The 16,446-nt window shown below is 38.0% G+C and overlaps 1 protein-coding gene across 3 annotated transcripts; it reads left to right on the top strand.

Annotated features, from left to right (window-relative positions):
- The first annotated feature begins 76 nt into the window (after positions 1 to 76).
- On the top strand, positions 77 to 16,030 carry ATXN3 (ataxin 3). Of its 3 annotated transcripts, none has more exons than XM_080596313.1 (11): positions 77 to 426; positions 3,890 to 4,054; positions 4,567 to 4,611; positions 5,930 to 6,015; positions 6,452 to 6,518; positions 8,874 to 8,961; positions 9,231 to 9,345; positions 11,089 to 11,264; positions 11,712 to 11,835; positions 12,593 to 12,681; positions 13,273 to 16,030. In XM_080596313.1, the coding sequence occupies exons 1-11, from the start codon at positions 403 to 405 to the stop codon at positions 13,365 to 13,367; spliced, it is 1,074 nt and encodes a 357-aa protein (XP_080452439.1). In that variant the 5' UTR covers positions 77 to 402; the 3' UTR covers positions 13,368 to 16,030. The 3 variants fall into 3 exon arrangements, with proteins under 3 accessions (XP_080452439.1, XP_080452438.1, XP_080452440.1); XM_080596312.1 differs by having other exon boundaries at positions 9,213 to 9,345; XM_080596314.1 differs by lacking the exon at positions 77 to 426 and adding an exon at positions 443 to 918 and having other exon boundaries at positions 9,213 to 9,345.
- The last annotated feature ends 416 nt before the right edge of the window (positions 16,031 to 16,446 follow it).

The raw sequence follows: 16,446 nt of genomic DNA, 5'->3' as shown, positions 1-16,446 counted from the left end.
TACTTTAAAATGGCCCAAAAGGCAGTTGGTAGGGATTTTTTCTTGTTGTTTTACAGCTGTTTTTGTTGTGTTTTGGTTTTTTTGAACGTGGAGGACCTTCCTTCCCCGTGGCCGCCCAGGCTGGCTGGGCGGAGCGCCGAGGGAGCTGCCCTCGCTGCGCTGTTTCCAGCCTGGGCCCCCACGCGGCACTCAGGCCTGGCTGAACAGGAAGCCGAGGGCGTCCCTCGGTTCGCGTCGTTACCTCGGCCAGGAGCCCGGCGTTAATTAGCCAGGCGTTAATCAGCCAGGCGCTAATCAGCGCACCCCCCCCTCCCGGCCGGCAGGGGGCCCGCGCGGCGCCCGGCGAGGCGAGCTTTGGTTGGCTGCGGGGGGCACGGGAGGCGGCGGCCGCTGGCAGTAAACATGGAGGCGATCTTCCACGAGCGGGTGAGTGAGGGGCTGGGGGGGCTCCAGCGGCGGGGGGCGGCGCGGCCGGGCCGGGGGTGCGCTCCCCGAGGAGCCGAGGTGGGGCGGCGGCCGGGCCTCACCTCCCCGCGCTGCCTCTGGAGCCCCCATAGCCCCGGGGCAGGCTGTGAGGGTGTTCCCCCGGCAGGGACAGCCTTCCTCTGGCAGCGCGGGGCTGCGGCTTCTCCCCCTCCTCCTCTTCTTCCTCCTCCGCGGTGCCCTGTGGGGAAAGGAGCTGCCGCCAGGGCTCGGAGAGGGGCAGGGCTGGGCCTCAGCGCCTCCTCGTCACCGTGCACGTCTCGGGGGCTTTAGGAAGGGGCCTGGGGTGTGCTCAGGTGCACGCCGTTGTGTCTTGAAGAGAGCCTCCCGTGTAGACGAGCAGTGACAAGCAGAACGGTTTTTGGTTTCTTGGTTGCTTCTCGGCTGAACCTGCCTCGGTTTGGGTTGTGTAATGAGCGAGGAAATGGAGTGCTGGTAAGGAAATCCTAACTCGGATACTGGGCTTCTGGGTGCCAGGCAGCTTCCTGTTTTGGAGGATGTGCTTCTGGAAGCTACCGTGATTTAGCAGAGTTCCCAAATAGGAGCTGTTTGTGCCTCAGTGTGAAACTTAGTTGTTTTTCATGTAACTTGCTGATACTTTTATTGTCTTAATGGTAGTACTAGTCTCTGTATGCTGTTCTCATGGATACTTGCTGGTTTACTTAATGAGTAAAGTAAGCCAACTTCTAAAATTTCTTTTCTGGAATCAGTAGAACCTGAGGAGTGTTCTTTCAGGCTGGGTTTGGGTAACAAAATTTGCCAGACACCATCATGTTAAACAGCTGCTGTTCAGGGGATAAGAGTTGGATTTCAGCTGTTACACCCTGTGCTACAGTGACCTTGAGTCCCAGTCGAGGTTTGACAATGAGCTGAAAACAAGCGCACCTTCCTTTTGTCTTGCCTGGCCTGTTGCATGACGAAATGGTAACTGAAACTTCAAGTTCTCACAAGTAAAATTGCTTTGTAGTTTTGGAATTAAAAACTGCTGAAATCAAAGTGATGGAGCATGCTAGATTCCAAGTTATAAACTGATTGTTGTTCACAGCTGCTGCTGGTTTCGGTTGTGGGTTTTCTGGTTGTTTTTGTGTCTCACGTGAATGTGGAACGTAAGTGCTTATTAGACAGTTGGTTATGCAGTTAGCAAAGTGCCTGTGTGCCTGTTTTAAATTAGACTACCAAATACATACATTTGTTGTTGTTATTATAGGGGAACCTTACCCGAACCTTTGTCTTTTTTCTTAGGGGGTATTTTTTTTTTTTCCATCAAGCACACAATTTCGTGTCCTGTCAAAATACTTAAAATGCTGAATGTACACACACACACCCCACTTGAATTTGCACACTAAAGATATTTCAATTTTAAAAAAAGGATGAGAAAATAGGGTGTTTATAAAGGAAATTGATACACTTTCAACTAAACGAAGACCTAAGCAACGTGGCACTTGTAACAGGGGAGTGACATTTGCAAAAAATGTAGGAATGCTCTGGATTTAAGGAGCCCTCAGTGTAAAAGTTGGCCCTGTCTTTGATAGCATTCAAGTGGTTGAAAACACTGGAAGCAGGACAGCAGTTTATATCAGAGTAGGTTTCAACAGGGGGATTTCAGATTATGGAAGGATACAGAATTCTCTGCGTGAAAGTAATGAAAGTAATATCTCTTACAAACTGTAAGATCGATTTTCTCTTCTGCGCTTTTACAGATTGTGCATACAAACATTGTTTTCACTTTGAAGATAAAACTCTTTCTGTACAAGTACAGAAAGGCCCTTTCATTGACATGTTTTAAGCCTGCAATAAAATTCAATTTCAAAGATATCGTATAGATACTGGTTTGTTTCTAATGGTTTCGTACAGCTCTGGTGAAGAAGCCTATGATTCTTGAGCAGGTTCCCCTGCTTTAGTTGTATCACTTGGCCAGCAGCAGGGCTGTGGTCCCAATAGGACCGGAGCTGCTGTGTCTTGGGTTTGTTGTTGTGGGGAGAAGATGAGCTGGAGGAGCTGTGGAGGATGACGCTTCTAAATTCCATTGTGCCCTGGCTGTACAGCTGCTCCAGCTTTAACTCACTGCTCAATTGAGTGATGATTTTGTAATGTGGAATAAAGGGAACTTTCAATGTTCCTGCTGTAAGGGAGACCATGGGAGATTCACGCATGTGACTTGTATGTTGCTTTCATGGCTGTTTGAAGAGTATTCCTCTAAGGCAGGCTCTTGTATTCTTAGTTTGTGTGGGTTTGGCAGGGTGGGGGGCTGGTTTTCATTCTTTGAGGTTTTTTGTTTTAATACATTTGTTTTAATGCATAATCTTATAAATAGAACTGAGCATTGATTAAAACAAAGAGTAAAGATGCATTTCAAAACTGATGTTAATCTTGTCTTTCTCTCAGTTTATTTCTTAGATTGCTTTTGATGGGAAACTATAATTTCTCTCTTTTAACAAGACAGTATTTTATCTGCACGTATGAAATGGTAGAGCCTAACATGCATTCATTCAGATTCGGTTTTACTCTGTGCAACAAAATGATGACTGTTTATAATTTATTCATTTTTAACTTGGGTTGACAGTCTAAAAATTCTGTATTAATTTTTGTGATCTCCAGTATGCTGGATGTTTTGTGTTTAAATAGCTTATCCAAAAATATTTTCAGTGTTGAATATGCTAAATTCATTTTTTTTTTTATCGCTGTCTCATCATTGTGAGCAAGATTTTACAACCCGTAGTTACTAGCTTCTCTTACCTAGTTCCTGTTTGTAAATTGCCTATGGAAAATGAGATTTCCTACTCTTCCAACACCTTATCACTTTCAGAGCAGTAAATGAGTTGGTTACAACCTGAACTGGGTGAGTAACCTGAAAGAAAGGAAACAAATTCTATAGATGTATACTTTTAAATCTCTTTGAAGCCTTAATGGTCTGCATTTCTTTAACCACATGTGGAGAGCAGATTGCTGATAGCTGCACCTGGTGAACATGAGAAGTTTAACAAAGAGCAAGAGTCTCTGTTGCTGAGAGTATTTGTTACTGGGAATTAGGAGGAAAAAAAAAAAGCTTCCTCTTTCATACGGTGGTAGTTTAGAAGAGGGCAGAATCCATTATCCTGCTGGTTGCAAAGTACTTCTGTGACTTGGTCGGGCCATAGGCAATTTTACAGTATTTTCCAAAAACACTTTTACTTGGAATTTATTTTCTTCTAGGAAATACAGTAGTGGGTTTACCCCATCGTATTTGTGTGGGGTGAGGATGGGGGGTGTCTTTTACAGGTTGCACTGTAATACATTTGAAGAAAATATGATGGTGGGGGGAGTGGAGGGAAAGTTTGCGAGATTTAAATCATTGAATGTTTTTTCAGGCCAAAACATTAACATGCTTTTGTCATTGCTTTGGTGTTTCTTTCTTTTCCAATGATAGCAAGAAGGCTCGTTGTGTGCTCAGCACTGCCTGAATAATTTGCTACAAGGAGAGTATTTTAGCCCTGTTGAGTTATCTTCCATTGCACAGCAGTTGGATGAGGAAGAAAGAATGAGAATGGCAGAGGGAGGAGTGTCTAGTGAAGAATATAGAACATTTTTACAGGTAAGATCTTTGTAATTTGAGGTTTGACATTTGCCTGAAATCTAATATTGTGTAGCACAGGCTTGCTATTTTTCGTAGTTATAGAAGGTTCATTTCTTTTGCTGATGTTTCTTAAGTTTATAGATATTTCCATTCAAGTATTTCAGATTTGTCATTTTTAAATATTACTAGTATAGCTTTACAGTAATCCTTAAAAAAAGGGGGTGGGGGGTGGCTACATTATCATCATCTTACAGGTAGGAAGGTCAGGCATGGCAAGGACGAGAATTTTGCCTTATGTTTTTGTAAACTAGTGGCAGAGATGGGAACAATCTTCCATGCCTGTCTGTCCTTTAAGCACTAAGCATTTCTAATTTAAATGTTTGAGGTTTTAATTAATAAGCATGTTTGGGCATTGTAATCAGCCTTACTGAGTAGGAAATAATTAGTTTACATATTTGCAGTTATTTATTCTTGAATTCTTTCTGACCACCACGTTTCTCTTTTCTCCCTCCCAATCTCACGCTGAGCAGCAGCCTTCTGTAAATATGGATGATAGTGGATTCTTCTCAATTCAAGTAAGCATTGTTCTATACTGACAGATTTTTTTCTTTATGCAATATGTGTGATCTCACACACGGCAGTGGTTACAGGGCTATCGCAGTGATCTGCAGAATGGAAGAAGCTGACGTACCTCCATTCCAGTTTTTACAGCACTCTCCAGCCACAGTAGAAACAAAGGTTTTTGTTTTGTTTTAAGGAGTGTAATGGAGAAGTAAGTAATAGGAAATACTTAAACCAGAACACCAAAAAAGGTGTTGAACACTGAACTGGGGCTTGTGTCTGGAATCGAGCTGTTAGCTAAGCCTTGCACCTTTGGCTGTCTCTATAGCTTTGAGAGGTGCTTGTCAGTGTTCCAGAATCCCTTGAGAGCAGAGCCTCTGTCTTCCTTATTGTCTGATGTAGGGCAGCACTGTATTTCTACTCCGTGAAAAATGATTAACGGTTTAGCATTTCTTGTATTCTTGATGGTGTTGCTGCAGTACTGAAGCTGGAAAAAACCCTTCCGTATATTCTACCTTTTTTGTCCTGTCATTGCTTTGCTCACTTGCTACATAACTTGCTGGCAGAAAGGCAGATGAATTGATGATTTAAAATTTCTTACAGCATTATTACAGATAGCATTAAAAAGTTCTTGTAGAAGAGTTCAGATAACTTTTATTTTCAAATCTGCTGATTAGCTGTCAAAATGACTTTGAAATAATCTAAAATATTAACGAAATACCAATTTTGATATCTTAAAATATGGGAAAAGCTTATAAGCTATACCAATGCCTAGGATTTTGTTATATTTCTGTTCCTTTCCCATATAGTAAAAGCAAAGTTTCAAGTCTTTAGATTGATCAGAAAGCTTTGATAGACAGCTCTTTAAAATGAATTGGGATAGTCAACCGAAAAACACTAGCAGTAGCTCTGTGGTAGTGAGCCTGAGTTGGTGCTGTGACCTTCCAGTGGTGTGAATTTCAAGTTATTACTGTGGAGAAAGATGACGTTGCACTGAGTGGAGAGGGAGGGCAGAGCAGTACATTGAGAGCAGAGAGATGACAATATGAGTATTTGTGGGAGGTGAAATTACAGCTTTGACTGGGGAGTAAGTTTATTAACATGTCTTAGTTAAATCATAGCTTTGTTACTCCCTCTCTGGTAGGCGTGTTATATTAGCGTGTAAATTCATGACAGTTGCAATTTGAATAGTGTGATTCCTGGTTTTCCTAGCAATGTTTTGAAATCAAAACTTTGAGAAAAATACACGTGTTGATAGTGGCTAAAATGGTTGCAGTTGCTCAAATTAGATTTGATTGGTATAACTCATTAAAAAGTGTTGTTTTTTGACAGGTCATAAGCAATGCCTTGAAAGTTTGGGGTTTAGAACTAATCCTCTTCAACAGCCCAGAGTATCAGAGGCTTGGGATCGATCCTATGTAAGACTCTTTTATTATTATTTTTAGCTTCCATTTTATGGAAAAATACTGACAATCAGTGATTTAGTTCTGTGTCTTTAAAATTACTGTTTCAAGCTCTGTTGTATCCTGATGTTTATTTTTTTATACTCTCTGCCTTTGATTTTTTTTTTTCTTTTGGTGGTGTGTATGAGCACCTCTCCTGTGTGCCTTTATGACATCTTAGTATCTGTGGCATCACAGGTATGAGATTTCAGTAATATGGATATGATAAAAAGGACAACTTTATAAATATTGTAAGTTACAAAAGCAGTATGAATATTCTGTAATGTCAGCAGTTGTATTACTGAAATTTTATTATGCAAGTTTAAATTAGTGGTAGCAAAAAACTTAAACATTAATATGAACTCCAATATTATTTAATTTTATCTATACCTTTTTGTTTTTCTTTTTACAGAAATGAAAAATCATTTATTTGTAATTATAAGGAACACTGGTTTACAGTTCGAAAGTTAGGAAAACAGGTGACACTGTCTTTTTTCATTTAAAAATTGACTTCAGAGTGGGGGTGGAAAAAACGGTTGCAAGTAGACCATGTGTTGGCCTTTTGCAGGCTTTTGCTGCAATTTGCTTTAATATAATAGTCATAACAAAAGATTTCAGTAAATGTTTGTTATATCACAAAAATGCCAGGCAGCTTTTCGTGAATGTTAGCCTGGGGAAAGATCCTAGGATCTATTCCCCAGTGAACCTGTCCTATAAGAAGCTGCAGCTGAGATAGAGTCTCTGTGACCTCTCAAGTTCTTTTCTTGCTTTTCTGCATGAAGAATAGCAGAAAAATGTTTGTATGGAAGAGGGGGAAGTCTTAGATAAAGATTAGGATTCCTGTAAATGCAAGCTTATTTAATGGACTACATTATCAACATTGTAAAAATGAGTTGCCAATAGCCCTTTGTATGTTTAAATGGACAATAGATAGAAGTAAAAATTTGAAGTTGCACTGTATTAATGAATATTTATAATCCTTAGTATTTAAGGGTATCCAAAGGATAAGGTTGGGGAAAGTAGAATCACAGCTTTTCACTGTTTTTGAAAACTATCTGAAGCAGTTGTATGATAAGCAGGAAATAACTATTAAAAGCAAGGGGTGGCCAAACACCTGCGTGGTACATACATCATAACTCAAGTCACGTGCAGGTCTCCTGTAATGCCAGTGCAGTTGTTTTTCAGTAGCCAAAAATTGTTATGGATCATGCTGCATAAGCTTCTGCACAACATAAATTAGTTGGTTTGGTGTGGTGGGCTTTGTTTTTGTTTTTGTCATAAACTGTTCATGAAGTAAGCTCTTAAATTCTAACATAGTGGGTGGGAGTCACTCTGCCAATTCGGTTTTCCAAGTGCTGGCTACATATGTTGTCATCCAGTTTAAAAGAAATGCAATTATTCCTGTGAGTAAGCAAACTACTGTTCTGGCTTAGTTGTAAAGTATAGCTGATAATTGTTTAAAGGCATTTTTTGTGTATTTGAAATTGAAAAGGCTGAATGGTCCCTCAAAGCTATGGGAATGTTCCCTAGTATAAATACAACCACATCAGCTGGAACTTTTTTGATACCATTCTAGCTTAAAACTTCTTTAGTTGGAGGAGGGATGTATTTTGCTTGCACCTGCAGCTTGTAGCTACACAAAGCAATTCAAGGTTGTGTTATCTAGAGAGTAATGAGAAGGGAGAGACAAAATAGATAGAAAAGAAGGTCGAAGCCCTAAGTCTATTACAGTTAAAGCAGAATTAGTTCACCAGACCTTTCTCCTCCATACTATGTTAAGAGTTTATCAGTAATCTGTCTGTCATGTATGTTTACATAACCTTTTAATTCTTACCCCACTCCTACACTGGTGGTTTTCTTGCCTTATTCCAGTGGGAAGGGGTTTTTTGACTGAGAATTCAAGTGATTCGATGACAGATGGGTAGATAATCACCTGGAACAGAGGTGACTTACAGTATGGGCCTGACTGCAAGTGTATGACTGCATATACAGAAGTTTAGGTAGACAAATGCCTTTTTTTGAGAATGGAGATTGAATTCTTCTGCTGTCTGAAACTGTGCTCTCTAGTTCAGATTGAATAATATTGAATGGGTATGGTATAAAAAAGTTCTTCAAATTGATTGCAATATATATGGGATTTCAAAGATAGAATATTTTACCGTACCTATTTAGTATGTTTGTCCCTAGTGGAAGTGTTATCACCGACTAGTTGTCTTCAGGGAACTGGAAGTATCTTGTGTATATTTCTCGAGTGTCAACTATTGTAATATTGTGTTATATTATTGACGTATTATATTTGAGTTCACTTAATTTTTAAATTTAAAAATTATCCAGATGTAAACCATAGTTTTGAGTATCATCAACTATTAAAGGCATCATGTTTAATTAATATAATGGGAAGAGTTCAACTTGTTTCCTGTATCTACTAATGTGTTAAGATAGAGTATTAATTTATGAAAGATTTCTTCCTTCATCCATCTCTTAGCAGTTTTAAAACTAGGATTAAGGAGTATTTTAGATTTGTGTCTAAAATGATTCTTCTGCTGTTATATCTAGATTTTTGTTTTAATGTGTTTCCTGGTACCAGTGTCGAGTAATGGGAGAGAACATGCAATAATTTCCACGCTTCAGATCTCCTGTTAGCTGAAGAGTATTTGAAGGGAGACTTTTAGCAGTATAGGTATTGTGCTTCAAAAGACTACTAATTTGATGATTTATTTTACTAGACTGAGTTGGATATTCCATCATAGAAAATGACCACATTGTAGAGAAATGGATTACAGAGTAATCTTTATGCTAATTTGTTCTCTCAAACCTTTTTTTCTTAATTACAGTGGTTTAACTTGAACTCTCTCTTGATGGGTCCAGAACTAATATCAGATACATATCTTGCACTTTTCTTGGCTCAATTACAACAGGAAGGTAATAGTAACTTGCAGATGTTAAATTTCATTAACTAAAAGTAGGTAATAATCATTATTTATTAGAACTTAATGAATTCAGTTAATTACCCTCAGTTTTGTTACTGAAATAGTGAAATAACCCAAGTCCTTATAATGAAAGGTAGAGCCTTACATTTTAATAAATTGCACATTGTATTCCATATAAATGTGCATTTTAGAGTATTGATGTGTGCACCTTAATGCTGTAGACTTACAATTTATTTTTCTCAGGTTATTCCATATTTGTAGTAAAAGGTGACCTGCCAGACTGTGAGGCTGATCAGCTATTGCAGATGATTCGGGTACAGCAGGTGCAGAGACCAAAACTAATTGGGGAAGAGACAGCACAGTCAAGAGAACAGAGGTAAGGTAAACAGATTTCATTTTAATAATGTTCAGTGTGATTTTTTTCTATGATAAATGTCTACATGGAGACAACCCTCTTAAGACGTAATTAGAAGTACCTTTAGTTCAATGCTTTTTGCTATTGCACACTATGAAACCAAATTAGTGGAGTAACAAACAGCGCATTTTTAAGCGTGCAAAAAATACTGTAATAATTTGCATTTTTTTTGCCTTTGTTACCCAGTCTAGAAGTCTTCTAGAAGTTAGCAGTGATTGTAATCAACTCCTCCATGTAAGACATGGAACTCCCTTAATTCAGCAGAGTGCATGCAAGTGTGAAGAGTACATGTAGCAAAGTAGAATAATTGCAAAATCATTGCTGAAAGCAGTGCAAGTACTTCACCAATTCTGAAGTGTTTTCAGTACATTCGGACTACAGTCCAGATTGGGCTTGAGTCATGAAGTGAGGAAAATGCAAATATATTGAAAAATAAAAATAGCTTTTCTGAACATCATTGTATTAACTGATGACAGATGATTTAATCGTACAATAGTATATTGAGGCCTCAGCCAGGGTTGGGAATTTAACTGGTAGCCACTCTGAGTAGAAAGTAGTGTGACTGAATTGAATTCGCAGGTTTTGTGGTTTTACTTGACTGGCAGTAGTGTATGTTGTATGATAGTACCTTATGCTGAAACAGTCTGTCATCAAGTGTTAACGCCAACTTTTTAATAGGAAATACTGATAAAACTTACTGGGTTTCTTCTTGTAGCTGTATTCATATAAGTCTTAATGAATAGTCAGTGCTTTACCTAAGTGTGTTTTACACACTGAAGAGTATTTAAGAGTAAGCAAAGAGGCTAAAATCAAAATGTCTCTGCAGGCAGTATGAATAGATAAGAGCAGGTTACCCATAGAAGTTGTATGTGACTGGCCCTGGATGTTCAAAGCCAGGTCAGATGGGGCTTTGAGCGACCTGACCTAATGGAAAATGTCCCTGCCCATGGCAGGGGGTTGGAACTAGATGGTCTTTAAGGTCCCTTTCAGTCCAAAAGTTTTTGTGATGATTGTGATTTTTCCAACTATAGTAGAGTAGGTTAGCCAACCTTACCAAACTATCATTAATGGTAATTGATCTACAAGAGCACATAATGTACTACTTAAAATAATTTTATCCCATTTTTATTGTGAATAAATTGCATACTGATTTCCAAAAAAAAAAAAGCATAAGCTGTTTTCAAAGGAACAAGTTCATTATTATTTCTTCCACTTCATAAAGGTAAACTATGGTGTTGTGAATTGATGGAATAAAAACAGTGAACTACTTGGTAGTGATGTGAAAAGTATGTATAGTCTGCAGAGGATCTTTGACTGTAGTGTAGTCATTAAAGATTCCTAAGGAAGAGACCACATGCACTATTATCTGCTGGTGTAGCTATCTTACTAGCAATGGGTTCAAATAAAAATATTCCTGGCTTTTATAGCACTACTACTTTTGAAGTTTTTCCTGTTAAGCAGATTCTCATCAACATATATACATAGGTTCAGGGTTTCAGTATCTTCATTTTACAGCCGAAGGCTATGATTGTAGTTTTTTCATGTTTGTTTTATACAGAACTGAGAAAGTATTTGTATAACAGATTATCACAATAGATTTTTTTCCAAAGTTTAAGAATAAGTAGTTAAATCAGCGCAAAATACGTACTTTAAGTCTCAAAGTATGATTACTGTCTGAATGCCTTAAATGTATTGACTTCACAGGCTACCCAGAAGTGATGTGGACCAAGCAATAGAAGTTAACCATCCTTTTGATGGAACAAGCATGTTAGATGAAGATGAGGAGAATTTTCAAAGAGCCCTGGCTCTAAGTAGGCAGGAAATTGATATGGAAGATGAAGAAGCTGATCTTCGTAGAGCCATTCAACTCAGCATGCAAGGTGCAGTGCTCATTTAAATTTCACTTAGCATTCATGTTGCTTATGCTTTAGCAGCTACTGAAATCAGCTTCAGTCAGCCACTCTTTCAGTATGCTTCAAGCTCAAGCTCTCTGAATAGACTGGCTTTGAGGCCTGGAAGGATAATCCAGACTTTCTTGTAGCATCTTGCTTCCTGCTTTTTGAAAAGTTGCAACTTTTATGTTAGCATTGATCATTAGGAGGCAAGAACAAATTGGCAAAGGGTGGTAGGAGGAAAGGAAAACAGTCCTAAGGAGAGAGTATGGCAGTGAAGTTAGCTTAGGTGCTTATTTCACTAGCAAGTCACTTTGAGGAGGGTGGGGTGTGTGTTATTTTTTTGGGGGGGGGGAGGAGGGGGGCTTTAAGCTCTGGTTTTTTCAAACTTCATTTTGCTGTGATTAGTAGGATATGTCTTGTTCTGATTTTTAGGTTGTCGTCGAAGTGAGTGCTTGAACTCATTATCAACGAATGTTCCTCAGTCACCACACACCAGTCAGACAGACTCCCTTTCTTCAGAAGAACTGCGAAGGAGAAGACAAGCATATTTTGAAAAGTAAAGTAGCTGATAGAAAACTAAAACTGCATTTGGGAAGTAAATGTCTTATTGTTCAGTGCTTTTGGGCTGTGGGTGGGTTTCTGACTCAGGTCCAGCTTAACTTTTGTCTTTTAACAGGCTTTCATAGCATACCAGAATTTTGCTCTTCCAGGATGGTTCCTATAAAGAAATTAAGCCTGTAAATAGAGCGACTATTAGGAGTGCAATATCAATCTTGAGAAGGGAAGCAAATGAATGCGTTACAGTATTTCCACACGAAATCCTGTAAATAACTTGCATAGTCATTTTTTTGAAGGAAAATGTTCCTGCTCTAAGACTTTGCTTCTGGTAGTGATGTCTCTACTGAGCGTCACATGGAAGTCATCTAGATGATGCTTCACTTTTGTGTTCTTAACACATTCTTGTGGTCTTGTTGTAGCTTTTCCTTGTCTCTATTTTGTAGTGATGAAGGAAATTAAGACCAGGGAGAAATGCTATGGATAAGAAAAGTTAGATTTTGCATGAGAGGATAAAGCACAAATTCTGGGAAAAGTGCAATTTAGAATATAATGTTGGGAGAACAGAAGTCTGAAGGCTAGCAGGGGGAAACAATTTAAGAGATTTCAAGTATGGGTGTGTTATTCTACCGAACAGCAGCTTATACTACTTATACTTCTCATTCTTGGCCTTCCTTACAATGAGATATAGGATTCAGGATTCATACTATCGAGTCTGATATTAACTTTATTTTCTTATAAATTTATAATTATTTCAGGCAGCAACAACAGCTGCCGCAGCAAGATCAGACCCTGAACCTACAAGATAAGCCAGCTATAAGCTCAAGCACTCTGGAAGCCGACCCAGGTATTGTTTTTTAAACGTATTTCCAACTCTGAAATATTTGTAAGGTTTTTTCACCTTTGTGTTATGCACTGCTTCCTAATTTTCCTTGCCTGCCTGCTTTCTCACCCCAGCAGCTGTTCTGACTATGCATCACAGCTGTTGCTCTTTTTTTGGTGGTAAAGGAAAGGATCACTTTCTTTGAAAAGCCTATTCTGCTGTGAATGTCAATATCCTGTTTCAGAGTGAATTATCAGACAATTTGAGTTCTGGCTTTGCTTACTGTTGCTTAGTTTGGCTGGGGCATAATTCAAGAAACTAATCTGTGGTGGGATCTGTATGTAAGCTTTGTCGCTATTAAGTACTGGTGATCCAAAATTTGTGTGCATGACTTGATTCAAACTAACTACTGTGCATGGAAACCTAAGTGTAAAATGTTCAATTATAGTTTTAAATAAGTGTTTTTTTAAAAAAAGAAAAAAAAAATAGTTTCAGGAGGAAGGGGGGAACAGGATAGATAGGAACAGAAGGAACAAAAAAAACATTTAACTGCTGTTGAGAACTGCCTCTGTGCATTTCTTACAATTTATATGCATATAATTTTGTTTTCTTTAGGAGGTGATATGAGTGAAGAAGACATGCTTCAGGCAGCCATGAACATGTCTCTGGAATCTGTTAGAAACCACTTGAATACTGAAGAGAAGAAATGACATCACAATTTTCCCGTCCTCTATTGTCAAAACACTAAGTCTCCATTATAATCTTACTGTGTGGATGTTGCACGAGCAGGGTTCATTTCAGAGTTTTGGAAGCAGGAATGAAAGGGGGCTGGAGCTCAGAATTTAGAGGGAATCTGCAAATGTCAAAAAGTTTGCACTAATTTAGAAAACCGTAGCACTCCTGCTACAGAATATCTGTTCACAAGAGTAGCTTGTTAAAATTACTTAAACTACTCGTGTGGCTGAAGGTAGATATGTAGCAGTTGTAACTTGCATTTAAAAAGCAAATTTAAATTGTTTTGAAGAATTATCTAGAGAATACAAAAGGAGACAAAAAATGTTGTCAGCTGATGTCCTTCAATACTAATACTAAAATAGATAATAAATTATGTTCATAAATTAGTAATTATAAGAAAACACTTGAGATGGGAAAAAGAATTCAATTATGTTTATCTTAGATAACTTGTCATTCAGAATGAGTCATAAACTTGATGTCAACTTTTTGGTCCTGTTGTCCACTTTTGAAATGACCCATTCTGCAGGAGAAACTTGAATCCATAAACTTCATGCTTGGCAATTCAACAGAAAATCTCCAGTGTATTGTAGATTATAATGTTACTTCTGAATGTTCAGTGACTTGTGACCTTCTAATGCTTTGTGGTTTTCCTTTCACTTCCAACTGTAGGTTTCAGATCCATGTTTAAAGTAGGGTTTTTGCTTTGCCATTTTGTCTTTTTGGCAGATATATTGCCATTACTTTTTTTTTAATTTGCTTAGTTAGTTTTTCTTATGCTCCTTCTGTTTACGCCACTGTTTTTACAGTAAAAATATAATGGGTTAAACAGGTTTTCTCTTTTATCCCTCCTGGAGTTTTTCCTCTCTGAGCTTAACCCTTTGTTCTGGCCTTTTAGTATGAAAGAGCTGTTAACTGAGTCTAGGAGAAAGGAGATGGGGAAGATTTGGGTGCCATAAAAACTAGTGCCACATATCCAGCGTGCGTTCCTGCAGTCTGAAGTGACCCCTGTGCAAGTAGCTCTTTTAAGAATGAATATTTATGTCTGTGTGGGTGTTCTTTCCAAAATACTTCTCGAGTGTCTGTCAGAATGTTGCAGCTTTTTCAGGAATGGCCTTTATTCATGCACCTTAAAATTTTTTATCATGCTGTTTCTGATGCTGAGAAACTGGGGAGCAAAGGATGGGGGATAGTTTATTCTATTGGTTGTAACACATCTGCTTTGATACCCAGGATGAGTGTGTAATAGGGTGACCAAACTTGACTTTCAACTTAGTGCAACAATTCAGATAAGTTTCGTTTTCCTAAATGGTGCTTGAAATACAAATTCTGTTTACATATAAATTATATGGAAGTGTTGTAGGTACAGTATGTAAGCTGTATACCACTTAATGCATTAACAGTTAGCACAGGCATTTTAAGAATAATCTTTTGAAGATAAACCCCAAATTCTTTATCAAAATATTCTGATGTTATATCATTACACAATAGTAACAAAGTTAGTATGGACCGAATGGTAGTTAGATGGAAATTTACATTCAGCATCAAGTAGTACTGTACATGAAAGGGCTCTTACCTCTCAGTAAAGTTCTGTTTACAGCGATGGTTTCTTGATAGGTTAGAATATTATATTAAACATAAATGGGTAGAATTCTGTTTTCTGTATGCTAAATTTCCAATAATGTCACCATAACCACTGGTATGTGTAAGATGATGTGGATTTCGACATGAGACAGCAGTACTTCTTTGAAGTTGATTTAAAATTTTGCTTTTTAAGGAATCCTGTCATGCACGTAATCAATCTTTGTAATATATTAAAGTAATACAGCCAAACAATGGCTTTAAAATGTTACATGTATGCAAATGCCATTTTGAAATGCTATATTTTTCAGAATGTAGATTTCTGACTGAAATTTATATGAAACTGAAAACAGAAAAGGAGTCTGTAAAGCACTGAATTATTTCTTTGCTTGTTTGCAAATTATCCACAGCTTTACCTTTCCTTCCTTTGTTGTGCCATAAAGTGATTCTGAAATAAGACTCTCCATTTAATAAGTAGGTGTAGGCTGGCAAAGCTTGTTAAGACTTACTTGATACCAGTTCTTGGAACTCGAGCCTTTTATCTTCTGTAAGAATATCATAAATATTTCTGTAGCTATATGGTATAGCAGTCATGTTAAAAAATAATAATCTAGGCCCCTTGAAATGTATTAACTGTAACCTGTGACAACTACATGTTTTTGTAATCACTAAAGCATGGAGGTTTGGATTTGAACTTCCATGTTACTTTGTAAGTTCCTTCACCCAAGTGTTCTAATATGTGAGGAATATAAAGTAACAGTGCCTGAAAAGCACAAATGTGTGAGTCAGATTACAGGGCTAACCATGTTCCTTTCTGTGGAGAAACGGCATCACTGTACAAACACCAGTCTGACATTCAGAGGAATGTCAAGTTTGGTAAAGTAGGCGTAGCTGCCTAGTCATGCAGTTCAGAGGTAACAATTTAAGCTGTGTGTTAATTGCACCAAAGGAAAAGACTAATGCTAATTCTTGACAGAGCATGTTTTATGACCCAGATCTAAAGTTCAAGTTGTGTGGACCTGCCAAGAAGCTGTCAATAAAAACAAAAATTCTGATCTCACTTTCTTGGTGTTCATTCTTTTAATGATAAACACTTCTCAACATGTCCAAACTATGCTCATAAATACGATATTTACTAATTTAGAACCTACTCCTATTGAAGCTGAAAGATTGTTTTTCCCCATGTTGTAGCTTTAGGCCAAAGTCTTATTGTAAAAAACAAATTGACTTATCAATATATTTTGTAATTGTGATATGATATTTAAGGGAACTTCATACTTCATTCATCCAACAGACGTTTACTGTTTTCCTCACAGTCTATCTGACATAATTTGTGGTTTTCTGCCTGTAGAGATCAAAGGTATAGTGGGAATGAGTGATACTTGCTAGATATCTTCCACAATTCGTTCTGTAAGTATAATTCTGTAAACTGCTTTCATGGTTTTGTAATGAAAGCAAGAGGAAAAAGTGTTGTAA

The sequence above is a fragment of the Anser brachyrhynchus genome, assembly GCF_964034855.1.
Source record: "Anser brachyrhynchus genome assembly, chromosome: 5".
Lineage (NCBI taxonomy): Eukaryota > Metazoa > Chordata > Aves > Anseriformes > Anatidae > Anser > Anser brachyrhynchus.
Note: the sequence above shows the minus strand (reverse complement) of the source record. Positions and strands in the feature narration are given on the sequence as shown.

Excerpts from the sequence above, each read along its gene's own strand:
- ATXN3 (XM_080596312.1), top strand. The coding sequence starts at position 403 with ATGGAGGCGATCTTCCACGAGCGG. Across the intron at positions 4,612-5,929 it reads GTGGATTCTTCTCAATTCAA|GTCATAAGCAATGCCTTGAA; the intron begins GTAAGCATTGTT and ends GTTTTTTGACAG. Across the intron at positions 9,346-11,088 it reads GCACAGTCAAGAGAACAGAG|GCTACCCAGAAGTGATGTGG; the intron begins GTAAGGTAAACA and ends TTGACTTCACAG.